At 35.4% G+C, this 14,251-nt stretch overlaps 1 protein-coding gene across 1 annotated transcript; it reads left to right on the top strand.

Moving 5' to 3' along the window:
- The first annotated feature begins 575 nt into the window (after positions 1-575).
- Positions 576-13,298, top strand: LOC139128519 (non-homologous end-joining factor 1-like). The gene is made up of 8 exons (XM_070694286.1): positions 576-664; positions 1,789-2,003; positions 3,215-3,415; positions 5,012-5,150; positions 7,610-7,671; positions 9,122-9,236; positions 10,201-10,379; positions 10,894-13,298. The coding sequence occupies exons 2-8, from the start codon at positions 1,803-1,805 to the stop codon at positions 10,993-10,995; spliced, it is 999 nt and encodes a 332-aa protein (XP_070550387.1). The 5' UTR covers positions 576-664; positions 1,789-1,802; the 3' UTR covers positions 10,996-13,298.
- Positions 13,299-14,251: the final 953 nt, after the last annotated feature.

The following is a 14,251-nucleotide window of genomic DNA, read 5'->3' on the forward strand; positions in this document are numbered from 1 at the left end:
AAATAAGTGGTTATTTTTTCAATTTTACCAGCAAGTAGGCAGAACACTATAAGCGTAAGCTTATCAAGAAGAATAACAAGATATCTATAAATTACTTGATCTACCACTAAATCTAGCCCTGTGTGCATCTGTATGTCTTACCGTTTGTACGTTTTGCAAAGTCTTGCACGTGAAGTTATCAACATTCATACAACAATCTCTCCATCTCTATGTTCAAGCATTTCCCCATAGCTTTTCAGGAAACAAATAGCGAAGCGACAAAAAAACCCTATCGCGTCATGCATCATCGTAAGACTTAGAAGATTGTGTAATGGGACGAAAATTTGTAAATGGTTGAAACTGTTATTAAGTCGTTGTCAGTTCATGGACCAGAACGAATAACGTTTATTTTTCGTCATCAAAATTTCATTTCGATTTATGAGAAGTGACCTGACTAAAAGCATGAACTACTTACTACTCTATGATTTAGTTATGTCACGGTGAATATTCGATTAATTATGTTAGTTGCACCGTAACTGCTTGGTGACTCCAGCCAATCAGAATAAGTTTACCCGGAAGTGCATCTTGTCGTTTTGACCGCGGGTCAAATTTAATTCCGACGGGGAGACAGTCCGTTCCGTGATCAGGCCTTCTTCCGTGATCGACAGACTATCGACTCGTAAAGGTTAGTTGTACATTTTATCAGCCATGTTGTGGTTTATCAGGACACTCTGATATCATGTGTGGTTTGTGATTTATCACTGAGTAATATCCATGACTGCAAAGTACCTGAGTTTCAGGAGGTCTGTAGGTACTCCCTTTAATGCGGTCCTACTAATTACTGCCCCTTTCGACCGTTTCGACCTTGTCTTCCCTCGTCATCTCCTCCACTCTAGTCAACTCGACCTATAATATTTCTTACGGTATCGAGAAGACAAAATTGTATCATGTTGTGTATCAAAACCGATAACACTATTGTTTTGGAGCAAACAGATTTTATCTCAGAAACACCATCCATTCTCCCAGGCAAGTTGCATGGTAGTAAAATGTAAAGTGTGAGGTGATCGGAGTGACTAGGGTACCGGGATTGAGGTGACTACAGTCAGTGACAAGGGGAATGTGAATTACTGCGGTTAATCATGCCAAAATTTTATACCAAATTATGTTGGCTGTGGAGTTGAGGTGCGTGGTGATGTCAAAAGAGGTTATCAATATAAAAACCAGCATTTACCCATTCAACTAAAATTTCAAACATTTTGCACAAAAATTATTGTGCTAGCTACCAACTGCTGTGCTAGCTGCTAATTACTTAGCTGCAGTACAGTAGCTCAAGGTTTTTGCCTTGGTATTTGGGTCGGACGGCAAAACCAGATCTGGTTTTGTCGTCAAACAGTAGCCCAGGCAAAACCTAAAGCTACTGTACTGCAGCTACCAATTGCAATGCTAGCTGCTGTGCTGGCTGCTAACTACTGAAATACTAACTGATGAATGATTTCATCAATGTAGGAAAATTTCATGTAATTGTCAGTGTTGGCCTGACTTGAGACAATTTGTATAAATTTCTAATTGACTCCAAGAGTTTTGAAAAGCTTTATGAAGGCATGTTTTATTCTTTGTAATCTCTGACGCTGTTGCAGTGCTACAATACTTGAAAAAAGTGAAATGCTTGCTATAAACAAATGGAAAGCTAAACTCTTACAGCACAATGGTTTGACCCAAATCCATTGTTATCAATGGCGATAGTGGATCTGTCCACAGGGAATTGGGGGTGTACAGGTTAAGTTAATCACATTTTCATGTTCCGTTTAGATACCTTCTGAAAGATGTCAAATAAGGAATTGTCATGGCGACGCCATTGGAAACCAGACTTGATGGCCAACACCTGGCAACCATTGACAATACAGAGGAACCAATACTTTATCAAGTTCCACATGAATGACGATAGCTATGAAATACTGGTCAATGACAGGGTACATACATGGTATGAAATGTGTGACTGTAAAATGTTCAAGAAACGTTGTAAGGTAAGATTGTTTGTGAACTACGGCTTCTTTGTGACCCAGGGCTTGTTTGGTACAGTGTGTTTCAATGAAATGAAACAATTAATAAAACAACCTAATTGTACAGAGAGTAAAGTTCAGGTTTAAAAGTCTGATAGTAAGTATCAGCCAAAGTTCAACCTTGAATAACATGGCTTTGTCAAGGCTGAATATTCACTCGGTATGTGGTAGTCCAAGTGAAAAACCATTTCTGAAAATAAAATAGTCCCAAGTCCACTTTCAGCCAAGCTGTGTGGTCAATATTAAGTCATATTATTACCGTTTCTGAAAATCTAACAAGTGAATGGTTTACAATTGATTTAGTTTGCATCCAGTCAGCCAGGGAATGCTAGTGAAGAAAACGCTTTCAAGTGAAAATGTAGTACGGTGTAAAGTGTAACAAAAGTACTCAATATTCTGTTTCAATATGCTAATGAAACAGTATTAATAGTAAAAAACACTCCAGACAAAAGATACATTATACTCCATACCCTCTCTTCCTTTTTATTCTGAATTGCAAAATGATGAATAAATTGCAATTGATGATCAATTGATCATTATTGGTCAAATTTTACCAGATTTTTACACTGTATGATCACTGACCAAAATAATTTACAAACGGCAAAACAGCTCTGAGCCAACACTGTCCATTCAGCTGTAGACTGCAGTTTCATTCCATGACACGTGAATAAGTAAGTGATTGTCCCATAGGACTAGAATATTTTTTAAACTCTTCACAGCAACTTTCAGGAAAAAGTTTTTCATCATTCATACGGTAATATGGAAACACACAATACGGTTATATGGAAACACACAATACGGTTATATGGAAACACACAATACGGTAATATGGGAAACACACAATACGGTAATATGGAAACATACAATACGGTAATATGGAAACATACAATACGGTAATATGGAAACATACAATACGGTAATATGGAAACATACAATACGGTAATATGGAAACATACAATACGGTAATATGGAAACACTCAATATCAGAAATGCACCAAAGTATTGTACTTCAGATTGTTCTGATCATGCAATGTGTTATGTTCTCAACTGTAAACAAAGATTAAAGTCCCTTTCATTGTACAGAAATTGAATCCATGGATAAATTCAGACTAATATGTGAATGTGCTGTATTCTGAACTGTAAACCAATTCAACACCTCTCCTCTCCTTATACAGAAATTAAATCCATCGATAGAAGCACCAGTCAGCAGACTTCTAGATCATCTGTGGAATAATTTACAGAAACAGAAGAAAGAATCAGAGTTCAGAGTTGAAGAGAAGACGTCATCAGAGTTTGTTCTGTCAATGAATTCAAGTTTAGCAGCTGGTGTACCATTCACATGGAAATTCAACTGTCAAACAGCGTCTCAAGACATGGTAAGGTCTTTGTCATCATCTTAAATTTCACCAGCCTTATCCATGGCCATTTTGTTACTTTGTATCTTGGCAGTGTTAGGCCAATTTTCAGCGGCTTGGAAGGTTAAATCTAATTAGTAGATTGAAATTATTTGCTGCAACTTAAGGTGTCTGAAACTAATTCTCTGTATAGATGATTGGCTGTTTTGAAGTGATTTGATAATTAGTATTATTCAAGGAACTGATAAGGTACAAACTACCAAGATGCTGCTCAATGCTCAATGCCAAGTATTTTTTTGTCGATATAGAATTCAGAGATTGTATTTTGCACGTAGTGAAATTTTGTTGAGTATCCACAACTTGATGAAATTGCAGAAAGTGAAGAAGAACAGTGCACATATAATGCGTTAATGATGTTGTAGGCAGTGATTTCTCAAATCAAATATTAAAGCTCGCGCTCATACTGTAAGTATTACCAATTAATAGAGTACCTATATGTAAGTATGTTCACTTTGCAAAGGCTGATAATACCAGTCTTTGAAGGGGATATAAGCTGTAACTTGTGGCAAGTTTTTCAGTATTGTCATGCTGAAATTTCGAGTATTCTTTTTGTCAACACAGCTTGTATGTGTGTAGTGATCATTGTTTATTCTTTACTAATTAATTCTAGTCCGGACTTAAATACAACTTTCAACAATAGAGATTATACACAGATAGGTTGTGTTGATATGCTCGATACTTGGCATTAAATTACAGTTGAGGGATTCAATGCAGAAAGTGTAGGGAAACCACAAAACAAAAGTTCTGAAAAAATAGCCAAATGATACATCTTATGGAGCTTTAACATTCTCATCGAAAGCCTACTACTTTTGTTGTGACGCCTGAAAATATGAAATGAACAAGCTTGTTTATTTGTCTGTCTACAACTTTGTAAATAAAATGCACGATAAGGTAAGAGACTTTGTCTGTACCGCAAATGAAGTACAGTCAAAGTCTCTCACTTAACCATTCATTTGACTTTAATACAAAATGCCTCTGTTTGAAAAGTTGCAGCGCTTGTCGTTGACATTGGAGAATTATTGTTCGACACTCACATAGCCAGAGTTCTCAGTTCAACCCTAAGAAACACTTGACTGAAACACAACTTACCCAAAGACATACAACATGTATGCCACACAGTGCTGTTGCATTCCCAAATTTGAGGCCCACTTTAATGGTTATAACTGTCAGTCCCAGCTATCAGTCTGAACAGATAAAATAGACGAACGTTTATTGTCATATTTTCTTACATTCATTGCTGTGGGATAATCCATCTTAAGAATGGCAAATACGCTGGGAAGAAGACTGTGTCCATAAAAGACAATCAGCAGTGATCAGTTGATAGTTCACAAAATAAAAGAGATGTGTCTGAGTCACTTTGAGTTAAGTACACAACAAACGTCTCTAGACTCTCTGATGTAAGGTGGAAAGTAGATCCCAGACATTAAAACTCAATAAAAACTCTGAATGTTTCAGATCAGTCTGTTGAGTATTGTAATATCTATGAAATTTTGAATTAAATCTTTAAAGTTTTCAGAAAAGACACTGTTGTTACAACACATATTAATTTTTCTGCAGATATCGTCCAATTTGACAGTTCCGTTGCTGACAATGGTGTCAGAGTTACAGAGAAGACAAGATGAATTATTCAAGTTGTTACAGAAGAAAGATACAGAGATTGAAGACTACAAACTAAGTGGAGCTAAAGTGTCAAGAAGTGAGTTGTCAAGAATATTTGCTTTGACACAGTGTTTATGGTGTAAAGGTGTACAAATGTTTGATGTGTGTGTTCAGCCAATAACATGGAATTTTGTGCATATGTGAACTACAACAAAAACACAGGTGTGTAAGATGCTTTGTGATCAAACAGCATTAATCAGAGTTCATGCAAGATTTTGATTTAATCTTCAGTGGTTCAAATTATCAAACTTGAAGAGCTATGTAAAATAGTAAATATAGTAAGGATAACTATTAACAGCTGGTACAGAATTGTATTTACTGTATTTTATTTTTGATTTGAGGGGCTTCATTTGAATAGGCTGGTGTTGATAGGAGGGGCTGACTGTTGGATGACAAGTTACTCAAATGTCAGATGCTGGGCTGTCATTCATGCATTTTTTAGATGATTCTGATGGAAAATTGTACCAGTAACTTTAGAAATGCAAAATTTAACAAATCTTAAGCCATGTTACCTGCAGAGCAACGTCAATTTACATACGTCACAATGACCTGTTCATAGATAGTGATTATTGTAAAGAATGGCTTCACATCATGATGTATTTATCTATGTCATGAATTTGCTGCATTGGACATAGTTTCCACAAACAGAAACGGAAACTATTTTAAGTCAACATTGTAAATGTCTTGATTTGATTTTTACCATTTGACTTCAACTAGATTTATTCTAATTAAAAAAGACATGACTTGTAAAATGCAATGCATTGTAAGGTCCATGAAATGGTCTAAACACAAATGTTAGAATCACTCCTATTGGCTCCAGGATACAATATATCCATTTCTGATATCTTCAATTATTATGTAAGTTTGCTGGACAATAGAGAGAGGTGTGAAATTGGCATTTCAAAAAAGGTTTATTCATTTGCTTTGAATTACATTTTACAGAACACCTTGAGACTGTACCATTTGACAAGACTGTCTTTGAGAATGAAATGAACACATTGAATTATATTTTACAGAACACCTGGAGACTGTACCATTTGATAAGACTGTCTTTGAGAATGAAATGAACACATTGAATTATATTTTACAGAACACCTGGAGACTGTACCATTTGATAAGACTGTCTTTGAGAATGAAATGAACACATTGAATTATATTTTACAGAACACCTGGAGACTGTACCATTTGATAAGACTGTCTTTGAGAATGAAATGAACACATTGAATTATATTTTACAGAACACCTGGAGACTGTACCATTTGATAAGTCTGTCTTTGAGAATGAAATGAACACATTGAATTATATTTTACAGAACACCTGGAGACTGTACCATTTGATAAGACTGTCTTTGAGAATGAAATGAACACATTGAATTATATTTTACAGAACACCTGGAGACTGTACCATTTGATAAGACTGTCTTTGAGAATGAAATGAACACATTGAATTACATTTTACAGAACACCTGGAGACTGTACCATTTGATAAGACTGTCTTTCAGAATGAAATGAACACATTGAATTATATTTTACAGAACACCTGGAGACTGTACCATTTGATAAGACTGTCTTTGAGAATGAAATGAACACATTGAATTATATTTTACAGAACACCTGGAGACTGTACCATTTGATAAGACTGTCTTTGAGAATGAAATGAACACATTGAATTATATTTTACAGAACACCTGGAGACTGTACCATTTGATAAGACTGTCTTTGAGAATGAAATGAACACATTGAATTATATTTTACAGAACACCTGGAGACTGTACCATTTGATAAGACTGTCTTTGAGAATGAAATGAACACATTGAATTATATTTTACAGAACACCTGGAGACTGTACCATTTGATAAGACTGTCTTTGAGAATGAAATGAACACATTGAATTTATATTTTACAGAACACCTGGAGACTGTACCATTTGATAAGACTGTCTTTGAGAATGAAATGAACACATTGAATTACATTTTACAGAACACCTGGAGACTGTACCATTTGATAAGACTGTCTTTGAGAATGAAATGAACACATTGAATTATATTTTACAGAACACCTTGAGACTGTACCATTTGATAAGACTGTCTTTGAGAATGAAATGAACACATTGAATTACATTTACAGAACACCTGGAGACTGTACCATTTGATAAGTCTGTCTTTGAGAATGAAATGAACACATTGAATTATATTTTACAGAACACCTGGAGACTGTACCATTTGATAAGACTGTCTTTGAGAATGAAATGAACACATTGAATTACATTTTACAGAACACCTGGAGACTGTACCATTTGACAAGTCTGTCTTTGAGAATGAAATGAACACATTGAATTATATTTTACAGAACACCTGGAGACTGTACCATTTGATAAGACTGTCTTTGAGAATGAAATGAACACATTGAATTATATTTTACAGAACACCTGGAGACTGTACCATTTGACAAGACTGTCTTTGAGAATGAAATGAACACATTGAATTATATTTTACAGAACACCTGGAGACTGTACCATTTGATAAGACTGTCTTTGAGAATGAAATGAACACATCACAGGTAAGACACTCTGACATGCATACCAGTGTAAGGGCCGTGGATAATTAAAACATGCGCACGGTAAACAAAACTAAGTGCGTTTGTCCTCAACCCCCCTCCCCTAAACGAAAGTTTGGAAGTGCGAAAATCAAACCAAGCCTCATTCTGTATCTGCATCCAATAATCGGCGATTAGCTATGTAATCACGCATACGCCACTGACCGCCCACCTCCCCGCATACCCCCTCTAAAATCAATCTCTGTTCAGCTCCAACTCAACCATGACGCAACCAACAGAATGAAATGAAACAGTGTATCCGAACTTATTATTACGTTATTTTACTCGTGCACTGATTCACATGTATGTCAATGCTGGTATATCCCGCCGTGCCGTACTGGCCTGGTACACGCCGAAAAAGTGCGATGTATGCGATACAGAAAACCGCGTAGCGAGATGTTGCAACAGGAAAACTTGTAGTGCGATTTTTGCGCACGCTAATCGAAATACAGCCGAACCCCCTCCCCCGTACAGAAGTTTCGTTTAACGTGCGCGTGTTTTAATTACCCACGGTCCCTAAACTTAGTTGACTTTTTGTGACAAATTTCAAATCCAATTTTTTTATCTCCTCCAACACCAAGCCACCCAATGAAACTATTAATCTATTACTATTAGTCCATTGATTATAACCATTTTGTATTTTGGTACACTTCTCACATTGGATATCCTGTTTAGCTATTCTAGCTCTCACTCCTTCACAGATATGCTTTCTTTATTGTACAGATCAATAATAAATACTGATTTGTTTGTCAGTCAAATTCAGCCTGCACCTACATTCAATATGATATGGTCACATTTTACCTGTCACACTTTTACTGGTCACACTTTAATTGTCACCATTTACCTTTCATCGGTTAACTGTCACATTTTAACTGTACTGCTTTCAAATCTTTTCTGGTTGCATAGTTTCTATGCTGCAGTTCCATAAATACTGACCTACCTATCAGACAAGTACAGGCAAGGTCCAGAAAAAATGATTTGTGGTCTCAGACCTGAGATTATCTATCTTCATTCAAACATTGACAGCAAGTGAAACAGTGTTAATACCTGATTAGTTTCATGTCTTTGTTTCGAGTTCTTATAGTGACAGCAGGACAAGCAATCATACACACACAGTTCTGACATTTTAACATTCTTTATGAACAGCGCCCTCATCGTTGACATGTCGGAGAGTCAAACCTCTTCACCTTGAGCTGTCCTTCACTATGTTATCTGGGTGACTTGACTTTGATGGTTGTCAGAGAATGTCCATGTGAGTAACAATGCATAGAGAATGCTAAAGAACAATGAAAGATGAGGTCAAGTTGGGTCAAATGAGGTCAAATGAGGTCAATGAATCACAGATATATTCCCACAGATGGAGTTTTGTATTTAATTCCTGGTGAAGTAATTGTCATGATTTGTTGATTTCCAGAGTTTTGAGAGAGAGGTGAAGTCTAGTGGGACCTCAGCGTTCACTTCATCAGGACAAGATCTGTATCAACAAATAATGATGAAAAATGCATGGTTAGAAAGAGACGTTGAAGACGGTAAGTTGTTTTGGAAAGTAGCACGGCCATTTTGAAGCTGAGATGGAAAATACAGAATTCTATGATATTTATTTGAATAAACCCTGGCAATATGTTCTTTGGATTGGAAATTTATCCTAGGGAATTTTTCCTCCTATCATCTATCAGCCTCAATCATTTGTATGGAAGTTCACTTTCCATATTAGAAGATACCATTGAAAACACACAGGTAGAAATGTGATAAATGTGAAATGTATCTATCTCTCTGGTGAGTTATTCTCTGCCCATTTTCACAACAATTCAACTTCCAAATTGTCTAACTTCACTGATATCATTGTCATAAATATCAATAATTAAAATCAATGTTGGCAAAACTTTGACTAAAATTTGAAGTATATCATGCAAAGAAGCAGAGCACATTGGGCATTGGTGCATAGGGAACATCAGATCAGTCATTGACACCGCATTGAACAAGTCAATTAGCATTTTTCATGACTTTACATAACCTCTATGTGACCCCTACATGACCTCACATCTTTGTGTTTTCACAAGGATGAATCCATGAATTTTACCATACACTCTGTAACACTGTCATCTACAGCTATTGAATTCTTTACGGAATTGATCCTAATGTTTTGTGATACTTTACAAGTGTGAATTTCACCAAGATCAAAATGTTGAATTTTTAATCACCAGAAACACCATGATGGAAGGTTATTTTGAGGTCATAAAAATAGTCTTTTGATCTAGAGAAGAAGTCTTTTCTGAACAAAATATTTGTTTTTACTTGAATGAATCACTAACCACAGCACCAATCATTTTCTCAATATGCAGATATTGTTTGTTTGTGTTGTTGATGTGTCAGAATTCACCAATAACATTCCATTTTCTGAAATGCAATATATCTGATATTGTGTTTATTATCTTTTATATTGTGTTTATTATCTTTTATATTGTGTTTATTATCGTTGATATTTTGACATAGAGGAATCAGATGAAGATGAAGAGGGTGTATCATCTTCAGACAGACTGACAAGTAGTGGTACATCACCAAGTGTCGATACCTCTAGGTTACCACCATCCTATCTCAAAGCTCAAAGATCACCATCACCAAAGAAATCACCGGCTAAATTATCACCGGAGAAATCACCAGCAAATGTAAAGGTCAGTCAGGGGTCATTGAAGGTCAGTCAATGTCACAGAGTGGTCACTGACAATCCATAATGTCATGTATAGTTTGTGTAAGGACCTTGAAGATGACATCATTGAAGGTTGGTTTAGGTCATGAAGTGGTCACTCCAGATTACTGTATGGATGACAAAAGGTCAGTCAAGGACAGTTGTGTCACAGGTCATTCAAGCTAAAGAGTGCTTTTGACCTTTCTTAAGGGCATTGTTCAGGCGTCAGATTATCTTGCCAGGAAATTTACAAAATATTACAATTTCAATGGAAAACAAAAGCCTATGACACCTTCATAATCCTCTTACAGACTAGAACAAACTTGATCCCTGGGATCAAGTCCCCTACCTTTAAGGGAGAATGTATACCTGATTGTTATTTAATTTTCAAACAAAATGAAAACTAGGAAGATGATCCACTCAATCATGGACAGACAATGAGAAATATAAAATTTAAATGGATCTATATTGTAAATCAAGATATGTTTGTTTGTTTGTAGGACACTGAGTTGATGAGGAGAGAAGCACTTGAAAGAAGACTTGCCATGGAAGAAAGTAAACTTGCAAGCAAGAAAAAAAAGACAAAGAAAGGATTGTTTTGAACTTGAAAATAATATTTGATGAAAGAACAGTGTATGCTGTGAATTTAATGATCAACTCAGAAGCATTGTTGAATATTGATCAGCAGTACTGGTAGTGGTACTTTGATTGCAGTGATATTTGTATCAGCAAAGCGGTACTTTTGTTGAAAACTTGTTCCAAACTCTTGCTCAAACTTTTCTTATGGAAGCTTTCAATTATTTATTGATAACTTAGAATATAATCAGGGATCACCATGGTAATATTTTGAATTGCAAAGCAAACATTCAATTATTTACTGATGTTTGAAAATTCAACACAATGGCCTTTCTCTGTGAATTCAATCAGTGATCAAACATAACATCATCTACTCTTGCAAAACATGACAGAACGCTTGATACAATGTAAGTTCCAAAACAAGATTACAAAAGTTATACAAATTTGAAAAGGCTGAAAAAACACCTATTAAACTCATACATATTTATTTACGCAATAATTTGACTAGCCCATACTGGACTCAAAGCAAACTTTGCACAACATAATGTACAAGGCCAACCTGAGTACATTATGGAGTGCAAAGTTTGCTTGAGTCCATTATGGGCTGGGAGGGGATGCATTATTGCTGTTTTGCCAGTGAATGTAGAAAATATCTTGGGCCACAATGCTGGATAATCTGATACATTATCAGTAATATTCTGTGGGTATGAAGTCACAAAACTCACTGGTATTTACAAAGCTGTAACATAATCTTTATTTTATTGGACTGGGCTGAGTTTAGCCTCAGTAAAGATTACTCAATCAATTTGCAATTCAAATCACCCAACAAATTCAATTTTGATGAAATTCAATAAATTATCCATTCCTTAGACATTACAACAATAGTCTAAACATCTCATGTATTTGAAATGTCAAAATTACCCATAATGCTATTCATTTGGTTTAATAATTGACTTTGTACTATTTGTATCCTGTATCTATTACAACAAGAGTGGATTAACCCTTTGCACTTTGACCTCTGACACCATGACCTCTGACATGATGCAGGAATTTTCATCCAAACAGAGTGCAAAGGTCAATAACCATACATGCAGCAATGTTCAAACACAGATTGGAACAGTAAATGAATCTAAAATTAATGTAAAACTTTGCACTACATAAATTTTAACAACTTTATCATTTTTACATTTTCTAATAAATGTAGTAATGTTCATTCATGATTGCATACTTGTATTGATGTATGGACCGACAATTTTATGTCAAAATATTTCCTAAATTCATGTTCTTGTTTGTCTTTTTTGGATTCTTTACACAGTTTATGAAGCAACCAGAGTGACAAAGTCACATTATCTTTGGATGTGTGTTGGTATTTCTCATCATTTTGGCAATACTGTAACATGAATCATTGTGACAAAATGAATGGCTGAATATAATCATAATACAACATACAGAACAGAACAGAACACAGTGTATAGGACTTTGATTTGCACTGTCAGTGTTTAGTTTCATTAATATGGTGAGATTTTATTTCACTGAACAGACAGTAACTGTGACTTGGTCCCTGTAGTTCTTATTTAAATGTTGTATCATGTACTTTCATATCAGCCTTTAGGTGCATTGATAGATGATATTATATTTAGCTTTCTCATGGCAGAGGAAAACACAGATAGGAACCGTTACTGTGTCCCAATAGTCCGTAGTTGGACATTGTACCGTACGTGTCATCATCAAAGACTATTTTAACTTCTCAGTTTGTGACAAAGTCACAGGTGAGACCTATAGTGAATGCGTAGAAATTACTTTTTTTTTCAAAACGGTAGTATAGATCTCAAAGACACCAGAATTTCACAACAGAACTCAAAACATTTCACAGCAGAATATACATAGATGATAATGATTTGGAGAATGGTATCAGTGTAATATGTAAATTGATGCAAATTAAGTAGGAAGCCCAAATGTAAAGAGATTCAGTGTTTCAGATCCAAAACACTGACAGATACAAATGTTATGATGATCATTAAAAGTTATTTTTATAATAACTGAACATTTAAAAGTGAATTTCTAGAAATTTCAATGTGTTTGTCAAAGTGTCAAAGTTTTTATGATTTCACAAAACAACTTAGAATTCTAACATGTAGCTGGATAGCTTGAAGTTCACCTTCAAAGTAATTTAACTTGCTGCTTGAGAAATACATTACATTGATAACCATCAATCAACTCAGACATTTATTGTAGATATTTTTGTCAGAAAATTAGACTTTTTGGAAATTTGTGACACATGCCATTAATGCATGCATATCAAATAAAATTCAGAAATTTTATAAAACCATTCCATGACCTCACTGATGAACTTCATCATGCAAATTCTCTACCATAATAATATTTCAACAGAATTATTGAAAAGGAAGGACAGAGACTTGATTTGTTCAATAATTACAGTGTTAATTAAGACTGTACTTTTTGATAAATGGACATTAAAATTGCCTTGTGTGTCAACACGTCTTCAATCAGTCAGTTCTGTGGTAGGTTCATGGTACTGGTGGCCAGTCGACTGGATGACACAGTGACATATACGGCAGTACATCATCATATTTCACAGGACGATACCATCCAGTAGGTTAGATATAAGTCACTTGACTCAATTTGACCATTTGAGGCCAGAGTCATTTCACTCACACAACGGTTAATTAGTGATTTCAAAAAGAAAGTGAAACACTATGAACTGAAAGTATTTACCAAGAAAGCTACCTAAGCATTGCACATTACGTCCCTGATACTGCTGCCCTTGCAAAGTTCAACCTTTTCTTGTCTTTACTCAAAGAATGGGAAAGGGGCATTTCGTTTTGTTGTCTGACTGAGATATCATGTTGTTTCCAAATGACGACGAATCATTTGACATTGCCAGTTCACACATGCCACTTTCTGTTTTGATGATCAATATTTCAAACAAGTACACAAGTGACAGGTACGTGAGCATGCATACTGCCACCGCATGACCAATGGTAAAAATCTTTCGTTTTACTAGTATGGTTTTAGTTCTGCTTTTGTCAGCTTTGGCATGAAATGGAGTGTATCAAACTTATCTGCCCTTTCAAGACGCCCTCAATGAAAAGTGAAAGAAGACATGACAAAAGCAATCTATTTTGGATTTTTGCATCATCATTACCCATAGAGAAATGATCCAGTGTGAATAAACTGGTGTACATTGTAAAATAACGAGCTGGGACGACAACGTAAAAGGGATGTAAAAAATGGTTGACATCAAGGGACGGTGAAAATATC

Source organism: Ptychodera flava, unplaced genomic scaffold, assembly GCF_041260155.1.
Source record: "Ptychodera flava strain L36383 unplaced genomic scaffold, AS_Pfla_20210202 Scaffold_57__1_contigs__length_852473_pilon, whole genome shotgun sequence".
NCBI classification, from domain to species: domain Eukaryota; kingdom Metazoa; phylum Hemichordata; class Enteropneusta; family Ptychoderidae; genus Ptychodera; species Ptychodera flava.